Here is an 18308-nt window from a genome sequence, read left to right as displayed (position 1 = left end):
GAGGAGAAGGAAGAAGCAACATAGGCAGGAGAGAGGTGAGGCTTGGCGTCTCTGTCTGTCCTGTGTGTATTTGTTCTGTCCTGTTTGGGGTGTGTGTGTGGGGGGGGGGGGGAAGGGTATTTGTTTTGTCCTGTTTTGTGTGTGTGTATTTGATCTGTCCTGATGTGTGTGGGTGTATTTGTTCTTTCCTGTTGTGTGTGTCTCCTGTGACTCTGCCCCCTCTGTCTCCTGTGACTCTCTGTCCCCTCTGTCTCCTGTGACTCTCTGTCCCCTTTTTCTCCTGTGACACTCTGCCCCCTCTGCCTCCTGTGACTCTGCCCCCTCTGACTCCCTGCCTCCTCTGGCTCTCTGCCCCCTCTGTTTCCTGTGACTCTCTGCCCCTCTGTCTTCTGTGACTCTGCCCCATCTGCCTCCTGTGACTCTCTGCCCCCTCTGTTTTCTGTCACTGACTGTTCTGTTGTTGGGGTGCCTCAGCAACTGAGCACTGTAATTAGGGGTGCCCGAGAGAAAGAAAAAAAGGGTGAAAACCACTGGCTTAGATTCTTCCTCAAACATATAATTTCAACTTGGCAAGTCAAATATTCAGGGAGAGTTTGCATGGCATTTATTTTTGTGCACTGAAAATGTGTTAGTTTTGCATAGTTTTCACACATGAGTGTAGAATGACATGTTTCAATAGAGATTACTTTAGAAGTAGAAAGTGACAGATAGGTCCATATGCATCATTATAGCTCTCGCTCAAAAGTCAATGGGGGCTATGCACTAAGCAGTGATAAGTCGTTTTAAGAACGCAAAGTGCTCTTAGAACGTGATGTTCCGCCGAACTCGATTCACTAAGCCACGAAAACAGGCACTTTGCGTTCTTAAAGTGGCTTTTTTCAGGAAATTTTTCAAAGTCCAACTTTGCTCGTACGATAACCTGTTTGCATTCAATTCTGCCCTTCTCCGGGATTCACTAAGCTACGCAAAGTTATCGTACGCGAAAGTTGCGTTCAACAAAGCTCGCCAGCTAAAGGTAGGTGATAAAAAAGCTGGACTTTGAACAATGTCTTTGTTTACATTTTTGCATGCGCAACACCCATACAACAGGCCGGCGGGTGTCCCGGAGGGAGGCCGGGGGTCCCGTGGGTGTCCCCGGCTGACCCTGCGGGGGTCCCCGCAGGAGTCCCGGGGTATCCGCGGGCCTGCGGTACCAATGTTGTGCCTCCAAAAAAAATAAACAATATTTATAACTAATTACACCACCCTAACACATACAATACAGTAATGGGCAAACTAACTATTATCCAGATATGCATCTATTATATAAATATAAATTATATAAAACATGCATAAATAAAAACATGAAATCTTAATCTGAAAATCACCACATTGCATTTTACAATTAAACCAGCAGCTAGACAAATGTATATCAAATGTCACACAATTGCATTGAGTGTGTACATGATGCAATTAATCTGTGCATCATGTAACACTATGCAAAATCAATTTAAAAATAAAATACACTATGAACAATGTCCCCTAACCACCAATGCCACCCACAAAATCAAATAGAAACTAAGCAACATAAATACATTTACCATCAATCAATCAATCAATTTCCTAAACCTATTACAATACAATCCAAATAAATTATACAATTCACTGTTGAATTCCTAACGCCAAACCATTGGCAAAAAAATTCTAATTCAAAGTAACCACCATCATTCAAATCTAACTACCAGAAATAAACCATTAAAAATATCATGTAACTAAATAATAAAAATTACATTACACACACCAATGTATAAATAAAGCTGCTAAATACATTAGAAATACACGAGATACATAAACATTAGCGAAACAATCATTTATTATCCCTGTATGTATATCCATATAGATATACATAACATACAGGGGCAATAAAAGTGCATAATAAAAAATGCATTTACATCCAAAATCACATACAATACACCCATTCAGTGTCCCTGAATGTATGTATAGCCATAGAGACATATATCATTTCAGGGGCATTAAATGGAAATTAAAAAAAATACACTTTTGAAAAAATCAAAAACCTGTAAAAATTAAAATAATATACTTTTCTTTTGTTTACTTACCATTAGATGCCCACTCACCGAAATCCAGGGGAACCAGAAGCTCTCAAACCAATCCACAGGTAACCATAAAATAATAAACCATTACAATCCACGTCTGTGTCTTCTTTCTTCTATTTGTAATCCTTTGCGTCAGTCTTGGGGTCTTCTTTTCTTCTTTGGGGTCTTCTAAGTCTTCTTCCGTTTTCTTCCATCTCCTTACGCCACGCCCTTCTTCTCTTCTTAGGAGGGGAGGTCTTCCCTCCTCGGCGTCTGCCTTAAAAATGAGACGACATAGGCTTTTATAGGCCTATGACGTCACATTTTTGTCAAATTGTTAATCAGGGCCGTGAAAACCATGTGATTTGGGGGGGGGGGGAACTTTTTTTGATGACGTCATTTAAAGGCAATGACGCCAGCCAATCAGAATGGCTGAGCTTCAATTGCCTTTAAGATGACGTCATCAAAACAAAGATGGCCGGCGACACATGGTACGGTAGCCAATCAGAGCATGGGAACGTAATCCCAACTCTGATTGGCTGAAGCAAAGCTTCTGTCACATGGTCTACCAGAGCCAATCAGAGTTGGGATTTCGTTCCCACGCTCTGATTGGCTACCGTACCATGTGTCGCCGGCCATCTTTGTTTTGATGACGTCATCTTAAAGGCAATTGAAGCTCAGCCATTCTGATTGGCTGGCGTCATTGCCTTTAAATTACATCATCAAAACCCCCCCCCCCCCCCAAATCACATGGTTTTCACGGCCCAATTAGGGCCGTGGGAACAATTTGATGAAAATGTGACGTCATAGGCCTATAAAAGCCTATGTCGTCTCATTTTGAAGGCAGACGCCGAGGAGGGAAGACCTCCCCTCCTAAGAAGAGAAGAAGGGCGTGGCGTAAAAAGATGGAAGAAGACGGAGAAGACCCCAAAGAAGAAAAGAAGACTCCAAGACTGACGCAAAGGATTACAAATAGAAGAAAGAAGACACAGACATGGATTGTAATGGTTTATTAATTTTTCTTGTGGATTGGTTCGAGAACTTCCGGTTCCCCTGGATTTCGGTGAGTGGGAATCTAATGGTAAGTAAACAAAAGAAAAGTATATTATTTTAATTTTTACAGGTTTTTTGATTTTTTCAAAAGTGTATTTTTTTTTTATTTCCATTGAATGCCCCTGAATTGATCTATGTCCCTAGGGATATACATACATTCAGGGACACTAAATGGGTGTATTGTATGTGATTTTGGGATGTAAATGCATTGTTTATTATGCTCTTTTATTGCCCCTGTATGTTATGTATATCTATATGGATATACATACAGGGATAATAAATGATTGTTTTGCTAATGTTTATGTATCTCATGCATTTCTAATGTATTTAGCAGCTTTATTTATACATTGGCGTGTGTAATGTAATTTTTATTTAGTTACATGATATTTGTAATGATTTATTTCTGGTCGTTAGATTTTAATGATGGTGGTTACGAATTTTTTTGCCAATGGTTTGGCTTTAGGAATTGAATAGTGAATTGTATAATTGATTTGGATTGTACAGTATTGTAATTGGTTTAGGAAATTGATTAATTGATGATAAATGTATTTATGTTGCTTAGTTTCTGTTTGATTTTGTGGATGGCATTGGTGGTTAGGGGACATTGTTCATAGTGTATTTTATTTTGAAATTGATTTTTCATAGTGTTACATGATGCACAGATTAATTGCATCATGTACACACTCAATGCAATTGTGTAACATTTGATATACATTTGTCTAGCTGCTGGTTTAATTGTAAGATGCAATGTGGTGATTTTCAGATTAAGATTTCATGTTTTTATTTATGTATGTTTTATGTGTTTCATAATGAGCAAATAATCTATTATCCATATGTGGATAATAGTAATTTTGCCCATTACTGTATTGTATGTGTTAGGGGGGGTGTGTGTGTGTTGTATATTGCAATGTTTATTGGGGGCAATTGTCCCCAATAAACATGCTATTGTGCCTTAACCCCTTCATTGCCTTAGCGGATAGCCGCTAAGGTAATGAAGCTGCTTTAATGTATTTTTACTAATAGTGTGTGGGAACAGGGGGTCCCCTGAGCTGAACCGCATTGATTTCTGCCTCAGGGACCCCCTACTTCCCGAGTTACAGGCCCCGGTTTGGGGCATCGGTGCCAGTGTCGCCGCCATCTTTATAGCGCCCACGTGGCGTCTTGGACGCTATAAATATGGCGGCAACATTGGCCTCCGATGCCCCATTCCAGGGCCTGTAACTCGGGAAGCAGGGGGTCTCTGAGGTAGAAATCAATGCGGTTCAGCTCAGAGGACCCCCTGCTCCTGCACACTATTATTAAAATGTACATTAATGCAGCTTCATTACCATAGCGGATAGCCGCTAAGGTAAGGAATTATTGTTTATTGATATGTGTGTTTTGTGTAGATGTGTAGGGGGTCTCCGGAGCTGAACCGCATTGGTTACAGGTCCGGGGACCTCCTACTTCAGGAGATACAGGCCCCGTTATGGGGTGCCAGTATCCCCTGCAGAATGTAAATGTCCCGGTCACGTGACGCGGAAGCTTTCAAAGTACAGGGGATACCGGCACCCCATAACGGGGCCTGTATCTCCTGAAGTAGGGGGTCCCCGGACCTGGAACCAATGCGGTTCAGCTCCGGAGACCCCCTGCTCATGTACACTATTATTAAAATGATTTTATTTTGTGTACGATCGCCTGTAACAGCCTTGCATGGAGATGCCAAATCTCCATGCAAATGTTACATGCAGCTTTTTTTTCTATCAGCTAGCGTACGTAAAGTTTAAGAATGCTAGCTGAGGGAAAAACCAACACGTACGATGTGGCTGTTTTGAGCATGTACGATAGAAAATAGGCTCAAGGCCTTAGTGAATCGCGTCCCCGGCTTCACTTTTTATCGGACGTGCTTTTTTTCCCCAGCCAGATGCAAAAGCACGGAGCTTAGTGCATAGCCCCCATAGAATCCAAGTTGTTCCGGTTTATATAAAGAAGTTCTTCTTATGCAATAATAGTTTCCCCATCATGCCACACAGTTGTTTAAATGTAATTGATACCCTTTTTACCTGAGAAATGGGATGGGCCATAGTGAAAACGGATATGATCAGGCTCAGGTATGAAATACCAAGTTTAACGGTCTCGACAATACTAAAAGTGAACTTGACCAGTTGGATAATTCACTGTGAATCTACCAGGTGAATATGGTCCACTGCCACAACAGCAACTATACCTACTATGAATTCTGTCTATTTAAACTGCTGATTAAAACCAGAGACATAACATAAAACACAGACAAAGCTCAGTGCATATCCAGAAAAACCTATATACGGTACAGTGCCTAAATATACATGTCTAAATAACTAATAAATAAAATGGTCTTTTAGTTTAACATTTTGGCCAAATTGTTGTAAACCCTTGAGCCATTCTCTTGAGTCATTCTTGAGTCATTCTCAGTTGGCTCAAGGGCTTACAACAATTTGGCCAAAATGTTAAACTAAAAGACCATTTTATTTATTAGTTATTTAGACATGTATATTTAGGCATTGTACCGTATATAAGTTTTTCTGGATGTGCACTGAGCTTTGTCTGTGTTTTATGTTATGTCTCTGGTTTTAAATATATATATTGCCATGCTCAGTAGCACTCCTCTGTGAAACTTATATGCTTATATATATATGTTGAGGGTATTTTGGGGGTTCAATATGAGCTTGTAGGTGTTCTGTATGTTTTATAATTCTTGTTCAGCTAGTCTTAGCTGATTAGAGGGTGGCAACCTCCTACCTAATTGAAGCTCACTCCCTCCCACATTTAAATGGTTAAAAGCTCACTCCATGGCATCTCCCACTCTCAGGGGAACTTGCCTGCTCACAGTCTGATTGTGACAAATCTATTACAGAGTGCTTTTCCTGGTAATGTACAGGTTAATAAAAGCTTCAATCAGACTTAGAACTTTTGCAACTAATATTGACAGATGTATTATAAATCATTCTTCCTGGCAATGCACAGGTTATTAAGAATCTATATTAGTGTAGGGACCCTCGAAACGTGGTCTGCCGTGCGTTTTGCTCAAGGGCTTACAACAATTTGGCCAAAATGTTAAACTAAAAGACCATTTTATCTATTAGTTATTTAGACATGTATATTTAGGCATTGTACCGTATATAAGGTTTTCTGGATGTGCACTGAGCTTTGTCTGTTTTTTATGTTATGTCTCTGGTTTGAAATATATATATTGCCATGCTCAGTAGCACTCCTCTGTGAAACTTATATGCTTATATATATGTTGTGGGTATTTTGGGGCTTCAATATGAGCTTGTAGGTGTTCTGTATGTTATTTAAACTGCTGCACAGAGGATCGTAAACCCTGTAGAGACTATTAATGTGGGTGTTGATAGCATGTTCTCTTGCAATGGGAAACAGAAAAGTGAGTGGAATGTCATATTTGTACATTGCATTGAGTTGTAGTTAAATTACTGCGAGGCACGACACTGTGCTGTGCACATTATTTAAAATTGAATAGAGAGACATCCTCACACAGTTTTATGCACGAGTTCTGTAGATATATGCAGACACAAGCAGGCCATACGAGAGACGTTGCAGTGACAACATGTTTGTCCTAAGTTTCATGCTATTGTAAAATCAAATGAGGAAAGTTAAACAAGTCCACTTAGATACTATCTTCTCGACTGAGACTACCCAAGTGGCGCAGCGAGGTACCCTGCAGAAGAGAATGGCATGAGTTACCTGTGTATTCAGCCAGCCAAGCTTCCTTTCAGATCTAGCCTTCTACTTAACTGGGCCAAGTACACACTGTGAGGGATAAAAATGTCAAATGCCTATTTCTCCCTGGGATTAGAATGTCCGTAATATCTAAACACTGGGCCATTGATTTAAAAATAGTAAAATCTATATCAATATATTGTACGTGCCATTTTGTGAAATATGTTGACATTTTAAATGAGCCATTTGTGAGCTGTTTCAATATAAATGTGAAAATTGCTTGAATTTAAAAAGCAGGTAGGAATGTGCTTTTAAAACTGTGTCTGGACTAAATAGTTTCTTCTGCATACGGGTGACATCTACAAACGAAGTGCTGGGTACCTCGGACCTACCAGCATCATAATCATGTCATCCTGGACACATTTCTCTCCTAGAGATAAGCAAAAAAGTGATGATGTCCTCTAAGAGTCACATTGGCCACCAGTAGGGTTGTCAGGTGTCCTGTATTGAACGGACTGTCCTGGATTTGGACACTGTCCAGTAAAAAGTTAGAGGTAATACTGAACACGTATTTGTCTGGTATTACCTCTCTGGGCATAGTGACCCGACCGGATTTCCCCGAGCAGGGAGAAAGCAGAGCGGTTGCTATGGGGCTGGTCAACTAGATAATGCAGCCAATCAGGAGGAGGTGTCAGGAGCCAGGGGGTGGGGCCAAGGAGAGGCGGAAAACATGTGCAGGAGAAAGGTGAAAGGGGTGTGTGTGTGTTTGGTCTGTCCTGTTGTGTGTGTTTTCTGTGGCTGTCCTGTGTGTATTTGTTCTATTTTGTCCTGTGAGAGAGGATGAGGAGAGGCAGGTGAGAGAGGAAGAGGGGAGACAGGAAGATGGGATGGAGGGTGAGAGAGGGTCAGGGAGGTGAGGGTGAGAGGATGAGGAGAGGGGTGAGAAGATGAAGAGGGGTGCAACAATCTTGTAATTTGTGGGGGAGGAGCATTAAGGTCAGTACTGCTCGCTATGGGCCAGTATGACTGCAGGTACTCTATGTTATTTATAAATGATTGGACCATTACGTCATTTTTTCAAAATTCCCAAGTATGCACCAATTTGTACCACTTCATATTCTGGTTTGTTAAAAAAATTCTGGGGAGGGCGCTATTTTATTTTTTACGAATTAGAATATGAAATAGTAGAAATTGATGCATACAGTATTGGTGCATACTTGGAGTGAAATTTTGACAGTCAGATCATTTATAAATAACATACCTTCCCACCGACTTTGAGCGCGTCACACCTTTCACCATTGTGTCCAGTATTTTTGGAGAAGCCACCTGGACCAATCTCCATGCTATCTCACACCCCCTAACATCCACACCCTCCAACCTTAATGGGATCAGCTGTGCGGCTTAAACATACTCCATCCCACAATGAGTAACCACTTTACCTTTTGTTTCAACATTGTCGCTCATTCACTCTAGAGTGTAAGCTCCCAGACTCCGGGCCCTCATTCCCTTCTGTATCTGTGCTTGTTTGTCCTTATTTGGTATGTAACTCTGTTTGCGTAATTGACATCTCTCTGTACCCCCATTGTACCTGTACTGTAGAATATGTTGGCACTTGACAAATAAACAATAATAATATAAAGGTGGAACCAACATAGGCGCTCCATTGATGTAGTTTGTAGATGAGCTTTTCCCATCACAAATATCTACTTCAAACGTCTTGAAATAATTCTTGTATTGGATCATTAAAAGTGTCAGGAAATGAACTTGCTCGATCAATAGCATGATTTTTTTTTTTTTTTTTAAATAAGGTATGACCCGGTGGAAATAGCAAAGCAACTTGTAACATATACATGGCGAACAAGAAGTCACAAAACAGGAACAAACTGAATGGTGAATCTGTTTAATATTGAAGATGTAATTAAAATGGATAGATGCAAAAATGTTGACAGGATATATTTCAAGTGTAGTTTCTCCATGTATGATGGTTTACAAATTTCAATATTTCCATTGATGTGTTTTCAATGCATAAGTAAAATGCTAAGCATTTGAATGTGGAGGTGTGGTTAGAACTCTGAGTCAAGAATTAGTCAGCTCAGAATTCCTATGGTGCTGGAACTCATTCAAAAGAAAAATAGCACATGGCTAATTTGCATATAAGACTTTGATCAATGCTAGCTCAGAAAAGTGCTGCATGGAAATATTTTAAGGTAAAAGCCAGGTGATTACCATGTTGACATGAATTTCTTTTTCAGACATAGAAATTCTGCCAACCCTTCCTTGAATAGTAGATCAGTAATATCTTTCAAAATATACAAAATCTTGGCATGTCACCACTAACTAAAATCTGTTATAGTTTAAAATAGAGGTGTACTAGTTTATATCTCAATTGTACTTTAGTTCTCAAAAACATTGTCCAATAGAATTCAGTGTATGAATTAGAAAAGAAACACATAGAACAAGAAGGGCTACAGCCAAAAGATGTGTAGGTCTTGAGCCAGCAGACTGATTCTAAATAACATCATGGCACTATTTACAGAAACAGACTTGGCGTTGGAAGAACCAGTAACTTCACACATGGAAAACACCAACACTTAGACCTTCCTAACTCTCCCAGCGTTGGAAATAACTTCAGATGAGAGTTGACTTGAGTATATTTTTGGCATCTGCCGAGCTGACAGTAGTTAAAGTAGTTACATGAGTTATAATAGTCATTGGAAATCTGCAATGTAGAACTGTGTGTACATATGTCAGACTATTAAAAGCCTGGGGATTTTTTTTTTGTCACACTAATAACCCCCCCTCCCCCCACTAATAAAATAAAGTGTAAACGGTGGTGATGGTGCATAGTACTATTTTATAATTTGCTAACCTTTACTTTTAGCTTTTTCTTAAAGAAAAAAAGGATTTGTTATTTAATAAGAGCTTATTTGTTTAGACAACTTAATGATATAGTAAATGTGTTGAAATGCCAAATTATTGGAAAGGGTGAGTGCTCTCCTATTATAAAGCATAATACAACTACTTTCTTAGGGAATTTCCACTACTGGTGAACAATGGGGACTGTATTATCTGAGCAATTACAGTCAGGCTATAAATCAGCATTAAGCGAGACACTGACATTATGCAACTATGATAGAAAATGACTCCCAACAATTTAATCTCTTCTGACAATAAACATGTACAGTATGGAAAAGCACTAATATAAAGCAGCAAGGTGCCATATATATCCGCTCATCTTACCAGTCCATCACAGTTGCTGATTGCCACAGTTGCTCCTGGCATGTCTGTGATGCCCCCAGTGTATACACACCCGGCATCGACTGACCCTTGCGAGATCTCTTTGAAATCCTCCTGCCACTCCACAGTAGCCCCGTGAGAAACCAGACGTCTGTTGGGCTTCAGACGCAGATGCAGCTCCTTCCCAAAGAGGGTGACATTGAAGTACAACCACCTATCATCTGATTGAGTTCCACTTGGGTCCGGGACACTGCGGGCCACCCTTTGCCCAGGGTGTTGTGAGGTCAGCTCACCTCTGCTACTGCCGGCTGCTGACACCACGTGGGAAAGATACCGTCCCCGGCGATCTGTACTGAACGGGACAATCACACCATATTCACTTAGCTTTCCAGAGAGGGGTTCTATTGGAAATAAATAAATAAGAGCTTTTTTTAAGGTTTTAAAAACACGTACTTAAAAAATTGAGCAGTGTTCATTATACAAGCAAACGTATCTTGTTTGCTTTGAATTTTTGGCTTGGGAATTTTCTAAAAAAAAAAATCCGTCTGGAAAACATCAAACAGCATGTCCAGTCTGCAGCAAACACATCTGTATTTATCAAATCTACAATACTTTCAACCGATTACTCTTTTCTGGCAGAAATGTAATGTGTTTTGCATAACAGAATGAAAGCAGTATTGTAATGTACAATCACATGCGAAATGGATCACAAATGTTAAGTATTGACCTTCTACTGTACTGTACTTTAAAAATACAACTCTCCCAGCTGCATATTTCTATTACCCCTTCCATGCCAGAGAGGGAGGAGAATCACAGCCATAACTTGCAGCCCCATCTGGCAGGGACAGGGTTAATGACACCTGTCAAAACAAACGCACCTAGGTAATAATTCATAAATAACACAGTAAGAGCAACTTGGACTTCAAATGAATACATCTGTGTTGTCTTTCATCATGGTGACCCGTTTAAGAACTAGTTTTGAACAATCAATGCAAGTTCACACACAGATCATACTGTATCATGGGCGATGGCCATTTAAATAACACCAAACACTGTAAATAGTAACAGTAGATGTGTGAATGAGCCCTGCTTCGGCACACTAGAAGTCCCATCCCTTACTCCCCTAAGAAAACTAGCAACCAAGATTAGGTTACACGCATTTAAAAAGGGAATGACTGTGGTTATTTAAAAACACAAGGTTAGAAATCCTGAATGGTTTTCTTCATGGTAGATGGGACTCAGTGTGTTCTGTGCCAAGTAAATCAGTGTTACTGCTTATGAAATCAGGTATACATGACACACACACATATAGCAAAGTTCACCTTCAGTTGTAGCTTAATGGAAAACAACAACAACAACAACAGCAGCAAAAACAACAACTAAAGTGACATATCTCACCCACAACTCTCAAATAACTCAAAGAAAAACTTTTTAAAGTACTATATTCACATACTCAAATGCTTATTAAAATGACATAACTAAATTCTACGTTCCTTCCGTTTGAATGAAAGACTGCAACATATTTAAGTAATGATGGCAAATCCTTAATGTTGATTAATTCATACCTTCTGTAATAACTGAATCCACAGGCAGCCAGCAGCTAAATGTTAGAAAGCAAGAAAAGATTCCATACATGCAGATAAAATCCATTGGGTGTAGCTTGGAAAGGAAAGTGTGTATCTTTTTCCAGGACAAGAAGCAGAATGATTAAGATATCCAATAGGTGAGGTGCTTGAGTTGCCTTTCCTTCTTTTGAGATTTCTCCTACTTTACTCTCTGGAAGCAGTGCAATTAGAAAGAGAGAGAGGGAGAGATCTTTCAGGATTTTTTAAAGTCAGCCAGGCGTTTAACAATCTGCTCTCCTCCTGTTGGAGTGCTGCAAACTGACAGATCAGGAGAGGCACACTCTGGAGGGGTGGGGGAGAAACTTAAAGAGGCTTTGATACAGTCTTTTTGGACCCTTGTGAACTGTGCCTATCCAGGACAAACCCCATCCATTTAGGAAGGCAAAGGAAAGGAGGGAGGAGGAGAGAAAGAGAGTGGAAAAGGGAGGGAAGTCTGTGTAGGCAGAAATCATTGCAGCTCCCAACCAGAGGATGCAGGCACTGACATCATCTGGGTAACATTGTAGTGTATGCAGCCTGCTGTACCTCCTCTGGGAAGAGGAGTCTCCCACATCTGACATGGGAAGCTGCGCGTTCCCCGGGGCTATGTGGAAAAATAAATAACAGTGCAAGGGGGGGGGGGGGAAACGTATTAGTCCACATGGCTTACCCTTGTCGCAAATCATGCAATCAAAGTCGTCGGCAAAAACAGCACCAGAATTAATAAAGAATATTGCAGTCCTCTGCTTTTAATTTCTTTTTGTATCTTCTTTTTATTGCCAGACTTGGCATCTTTAAATAAAAACAGCCCCTCTAGATTTAATTGAGGGAACCGTGTGGCATTTCTACACGCTCATTTGTTCAAAATATATTTATCTATGCGGGTGTGTACAAACATCTATGTTTGCTGTTGTGAATCCATCTGTTAGTGTTCTTAATAATGTGATATAATTTTCTAATCATTTTGCCAACTGGGAACTTTAAACAGTCACTTGTACTCACACAGACTAAGCAAATAGAGGTTACCATGGTAAGTCCTAATACAAGTGATATCAAATTGGGGTGAAAACACATAAAAAAAAACATTTCAGGGAAAAAGAAAATTAGAAAGCAGCTAATCATAGTGTTACTGTGTTGATACGAGTTTAAAAAAAAGATCTCAGGAGACTTCCGGTGACGTCACCGCCGATGGTTTGCTAGTGGAGGAGCTCCCGGCACCCTCGCATAAAAAGCTACTAGAATAGGCACTTTCCCCCACCCCAAACTCCCCGAATTTGGCTCCCACCCCGACATCTAGCACCGGAGAGATGACAGGGAAGGCGCAAAAGAAGAACCCAAACCCTGTCACCAAGTTCCTTGCTCCGGCACAGCGCCTGGTAGACATCAGCCCTGCAGGGCAAGATGGCGCCGAGGAGGAACCGGAGCACGAGGCGCGCAGCGGCCGACATAGCCCGATCGAGACGGACCCCCCCCGTCCTAAATAAAGATTTTTTTGACTCCCTCACAGTCAAAATGAGGAGGGGGGTCCAGGAGGACACGGAGAAAGCCCTCCAAACCATACGAGCCGAGGTGGGAGCGCGGACGGAGGACCTTGAGGCAAAAATCGAGGGAGTAACTAACGAGCAGGCCGAGACCCATGAGGAGGTCTTGAGATGTGGGGAGGCGATCCGCGACCTGCAAAGTGCGCTCGAGGACCTTGAAAATAGGGAACGGAGGCAGAACATCCGCCTCAGAAATATCCCTGAAGCTATTACCCACGAGGAACTGCAGCCCTATCTCCGCAGACTCTTCTTGCAGCTTGTGCCCGACCTGTCTGAGCACGACCTGCATACCGACCGAGCCCACAGAGCCCTAGGACCGAAGCCATCAGACCCCAACCGGCACAGAGATGTGGTGCTCAGAATGCACGCTTACTCTGCAAAAGAACGAATCATGGCGGCTGCCAGGGATCTGCGCTCCGTGACGATGGACGGAGTGGCAATCCAGCTCTTCAATGACCTCTCCCGCATAACAATAAACAAAAGAAACGCGATGCGACCACTTACCTCCCACCTCAGAGACCAAGGGGTTAAATACCGCTGGGGATTCCCCTTTAAGTTAGTGGTGCTCCGCAATGGCTGCCACTACACGGTGTCTGCCCCTGAAGATGTGAAAGACTTTCTAAAAGCATTAGGAATCCCCCCTCCCCAGAAGAACAACCGTCCCCCCACTGATGCGACGACGGAGACGGGCCCCCAGGAAACCCCCCGAGCATCGGAGAGGCTGGCCAGCCAACGACTTCGCTGAACCCTGACGTTCCCGCTGCCTTCCGGAGCTGAAGGAGCCACAGGACGCCCTCGCAAGCACCCCGCACAAACCGTGCCCCAGCTGCTACAACGACCGCAGCAGACGGCTGCCACTAAAGAGCCCAGCGGCTAAGAGACCCCACAGGCCCTGCAGGCCCCAACATAACAGCCCGCGAGCCTTCCCCCCCCTCCACACCCCACCCCCCCTCCACACCCCCTCTCTCCCCCCCTTCCTCCCCTCTCCCTCCTCACCCCCCTTCCCCCCCCACCCCACCCCCCCCCCTCTCTGTCTCTGCCCCTGCCCCCACACTCCCCACCCCTGCCCCCTCTCTCCCGGCCCCTCCCCCCACTTTCCTCCCCCTCCCCCCCTCCCCCCCTGTCCCCCACTCTCCCCCCAAACCCGAGTAACCTTCCCACTTACCTTCCCGTACCCCCCCGATGCAAGGGGAACCAACGCTGTACCCATGGAGGCCCGGACACCAACGGAGGAGAGCAACATCCACGCGCTGCTCCTCCTGCCCAGCAGAGGTCGTCTTCTTGCGATCCCGACGGACGAGACCAGCACCAGGCCCCCAACCTGGGGAGGCCCAACTCCAGAAGCGGAGAACCAGGGACTCGGCAGACAGACGCTCCCTTTCAGGGACAGCCGCCGGAGGCCCCCCTTCCCCCCCGATCCGCAGGGGACAGGTTGTATGCGCAAACATTGGCCCCACTCCCAGCTCCACCCTGCCTCCCCCCCAAAGATAGGCCTGCTTCCTCCTTGGCCCCCACCGCGAGGGGCCTATGCTCCCCTCCCCTTCCGCTCCCTCCCCACCCCGAAGGTGCGCACCCCACTCCCCAACTCCCCCTACCCCCGAAGGGTACCCCCCCCTCTTCCCAGTCAAACCAAGGCCCGCGCTGGGTGGCCCCCCCCCCAAAATGACTTTGCTGTCCCCCAATATACCCCAATGATACTCCCACCTCCCAGGACTATAATGAGCTATGTGCAACCATTCCCTACCGCTATGATTAATGTATGAACCAGTAATGTCTGAATAAGAGCTAATAACAATGTTTGAACGCTGTGTGGGTTTAGGAAAGGGCCCTATTCAAGGGTGCCCTCCAGAAATGCATAGCCACCAACTCAACTTATAAATGCAATGTGCCCCCCCCCCTCCCCCTCCTCCCTCCTCCTCCTCCCCCTCCCTCCCCCTTCCCCATCTCTCCCTCTACCTCCTCCCCCCTCCCCCCTCCCCCCCTTCCCCCTCGCCCCCCTCCTCCCAATCAACCCACGGACCACGCTGGTTGGCCCCCCAAAGGACTTTGACAACCCCCATCTAACCCCAAGGTGTCCCCCCCCCCCAGGTATGAACTGAACTATGCATAACCACCCTTTTTCGCTCTGTATCAATGTGCAAACCATTACTGTCTGAACAAGAGATAACTACAATGTTTGAGCGCTATCTGGGTCTAGGAAAGGGCTCCACCCAAGAGTAATGTCTAACCACCAAATAAAGTTGTAAATATCATGTGCCCCCGCCCCCCCTCCCCTTTCCCTTCCCCCCCCCCACTCCCCTCCCCCCCACTCCCCCCCACTCCCCCCCTCCCCCCTCCCTTCCCCCCCTATTTCTCGGCGGCACTGCCCGCTCAGGACCTACAAAGAGTGTTTAGAGAAATGTCTAGTATAAGGATAATAATGCCAACACTGAGCGGATCCTTCCCGCAGATCAGCTCTTTGGGCTCTCCGCATTGAAATGTTATATATTCCTGTGTATGTACCAAATGCAGCCTCACACCCAAGTTTCCCCCCCCCCCCCTCTTCCTGCTACACAGCGGGGGTGTCTGACCTCGTTCGCTGGCTCCACTCTGTGAGTGACGCCCCGAAAAGGTCTCCCAGGGGTCTTTTTTGTACCCCGCTCCCTTGACACCATGATGTCAAGATGAATCTTTTTTGGGCTCCCGGTTAGCCCACCCTCTTTCTTGCCCTTTTGTGTCCTCCCCCCCTCCTGCCCCACCCCCTGCCCCCCCCCCACAGCCCTATCCCAGTGCCTCCCTCTGGGACAACCTGAACCTCCCCCCGCCCTTGTGTTCCAAGGTTCAATCCAACCCTGACATGGGAATAACTCAGGGACAGGGGTTCACCCCTGAGACCCCCCCCCCCCCACTAATGGCGTCGATCAAAATTATCTCCCTTAATGTCAAGGGTCTCAATTCGGTCCGCAAACGCAAATTAGCCCTCCAAGAGCTCAAAAAAACTAAAGGTGATATAATCTGCATCCAAGAAACCCACTTTAATTCCACAGATCCGCCCAACACATTTAAACACACGTTCCCCCAAGCGTTCTACGCATCCTCCCCCAATAAAAAACGAGGGGTGGCCATACTGATTAAGAACAACACCCCATTCGCCCCAACAAAAGTAACCAAGGACCCTGAGGGACGCTATATACTACTCCAAGGCACGCTGTCAGGCTCTCCCATAGCCATCCTTAACATTTACACCCCTAACGCAAACCAAACCCAATTCCTCCAGAATCTCCTCAGTACCTTAGACCAACCGACGCTCTCTTCCCTTCTCGTCGGTGACGCAAATATGGTCCTAAACCTGGACCAGGATAGATCTGGTCAGATTGCGGCCCCATACTCTGCCCAATTACAGAAAAAAGCCCAAAAATTCCGAGACATCCTTAAAGATTTCTCGCTGTCAGATATCTGGCGGACCCAGCACGTGGGCCAGAGAGACTACTCCTTCTCAGCCCCCCATCAGTCCTACTCGCGGATCGATTATTTTCTAGGCACCAATAATGTACTCCAGGCATCCTCCCACTTCGACATAGGCCCAATTACGTGGTCCGACCATGCCCCTATCGCACTCACCCTCTCTCTACCATTCGTCAAGTCATCAGTGTACAACTGGAAACTCAACGACTCGCTCCTCAATGACCCTCAGGTGGTCAAGACGATCAAGCAAAAACTAAGCACCTTTTCCAACTAAACAAAGGCTCGGTCCCAGCAGCAGCAATGCTCTGGGAAGCGCACAAAGCCACCATTAGAGGGGAACTCATCTCGTTGGCCTCCTATAAGAAAAAACTAAAGCAAAAAGCCCAGAAAGAACTCACTGAAAAAATCAGAGCGCTAGAGCGCTTACACAAACAATCCCTCTCGAAAAAGGTGCTTAGAACCCTTGATAAGGCAAGATCGGAACTAAAAGTGCTCCAACTTGACGAGGTAGAGAGAGCGCTGAAATGGACCAACCAGCGGTTCTACGATAGGGGTAACAAAGCGGAAAAGCTTCTGGCCTCGAAACTAAGAGGCATTAAGACAAAGGCACAGATTACAAAAATCAGGACCAAGAACGGCCAAATCTCGTATAACGAGAAAGACATCGCGCGTGAGTTTGCGGAGTTCTACACAGACCTCTACAATCTCCACCCCACCAATCAGCTAAATGATAACGCCAGGAGGACCTCCGAGTACTTAACCCAGTGTAACCTCCCGTCCCTCACACAAGAAGAACTCGAGTTCTTAAATCAGAAGATAACCCGAGAAGAGCTAGATAACGCCATTTCCTCACTTAAAATAGCTAAGACACCTGGGCCGGACGGATTCTCCAACGGCTTTTATTAGAAACTAGCAGCTCCCCTAGCCCCGCACCTCCTGGAAATGTTCAACTCCTTCCTACAAGGAGAACAGATCCCAGGCAGTATGTCAGCAGCCAATCTGGCTATCATACATAAAGAGGGCAGAGACCCGCTTCAGTGCGGTAGTTATCGCCCAATATCCCTATTTAACACTGACCTCAAGCTTTTCAGTAAAATCCTAGCAAACAGGCTGAACCCTATTCTCCCAAGGCTAATTCATATAGACCAGGTGGGATTTGTGTCAGGAAGACAGGCCTCTGACAACACCTGCAAAATTATTGATATTATAGACCACGTGCACCTCAAACAATCCCAGGCCCTGATCCTCAGCCTCGACGCGGAGAAGGCCTTCGACCGAATCAAATGGTCCTTCCTTGACCAGACGATGCGCCAGTTCAGCTTTTCTGGCCCATTCCTTGAAGGGGTCCGAGCCCTCTATACTAACCCCACGGCCCTGTTAAAACTACCAGGTGGTAGCCCCAACCCAATAAAGATCCAAAACGGTGCCAGGCAAGGCTGCCCCCTATCCCCCCTACTCTTCGCCCTGTCCATAGAGCCCCTAGCCGCTCGCATCAGAGTTGAACCCACGGTAAAGGGCATCTTAGTCGCAGACAGGGAATATAAAATCTCCCTGTTCGCCGATGACATTATTCTTACCCTATCGGAACCGCTCACCTCCCTCCCCAACCTAGAGAAACTCCTAGACCAATTCGGCCGCCTATCAGACTATAAAGTCAA

At 44.7% G+C, this 18308-nt stretch overlaps 1 protein-coding gene across 2 annotated transcripts in view; it reads right to left on the bottom strand.

Moving 5' to 3' along the window:
* ADAMTS14 (ADAM metallopeptidase with thrombospondin type 1 motif 14) overlaps window positions 1-12188 on the bottom strand; it is a 136469-nt gene extending 124281 nt beyond the window's left edge. For both annotated transcript variants that reach the window (XM_075610750.1, XM_075610751.1), the window contains exons 1-2: window positions 11627-12188; window positions 10065-10462 (exon numbers count right to left, since the gene is read on the bottom strand). In XM_075610750.1, coding sequence (XP_075466865.1) covers window positions 10065-10462; window positions 11627-11711 — 483 coding nt within the window. In that variant the 5' untranslated portion in view covers window positions 11712-12188. The remainder of the gene's footprint in view (window positions 1-10064; window positions 10463-11626) is intronic.
* Between the last annotated feature and the right edge of the window lie 6120 nt (window positions 12189-18308).

This window comes from Ascaphus truei, chromosome 8 (genome assembly GCF_040206685.1).
Source record: "Ascaphus truei isolate aAscTru1 chromosome 8, aAscTru1.hap1, whole genome shotgun sequence".
Classification (NCBI taxonomy): Eukaryota; Metazoa; Chordata; class Amphibia; order Anura; family Ascaphidae; genus Ascaphus; species Ascaphus truei.
This window is presented reverse-complemented; position numbering and strand designations above follow the sequence as displayed.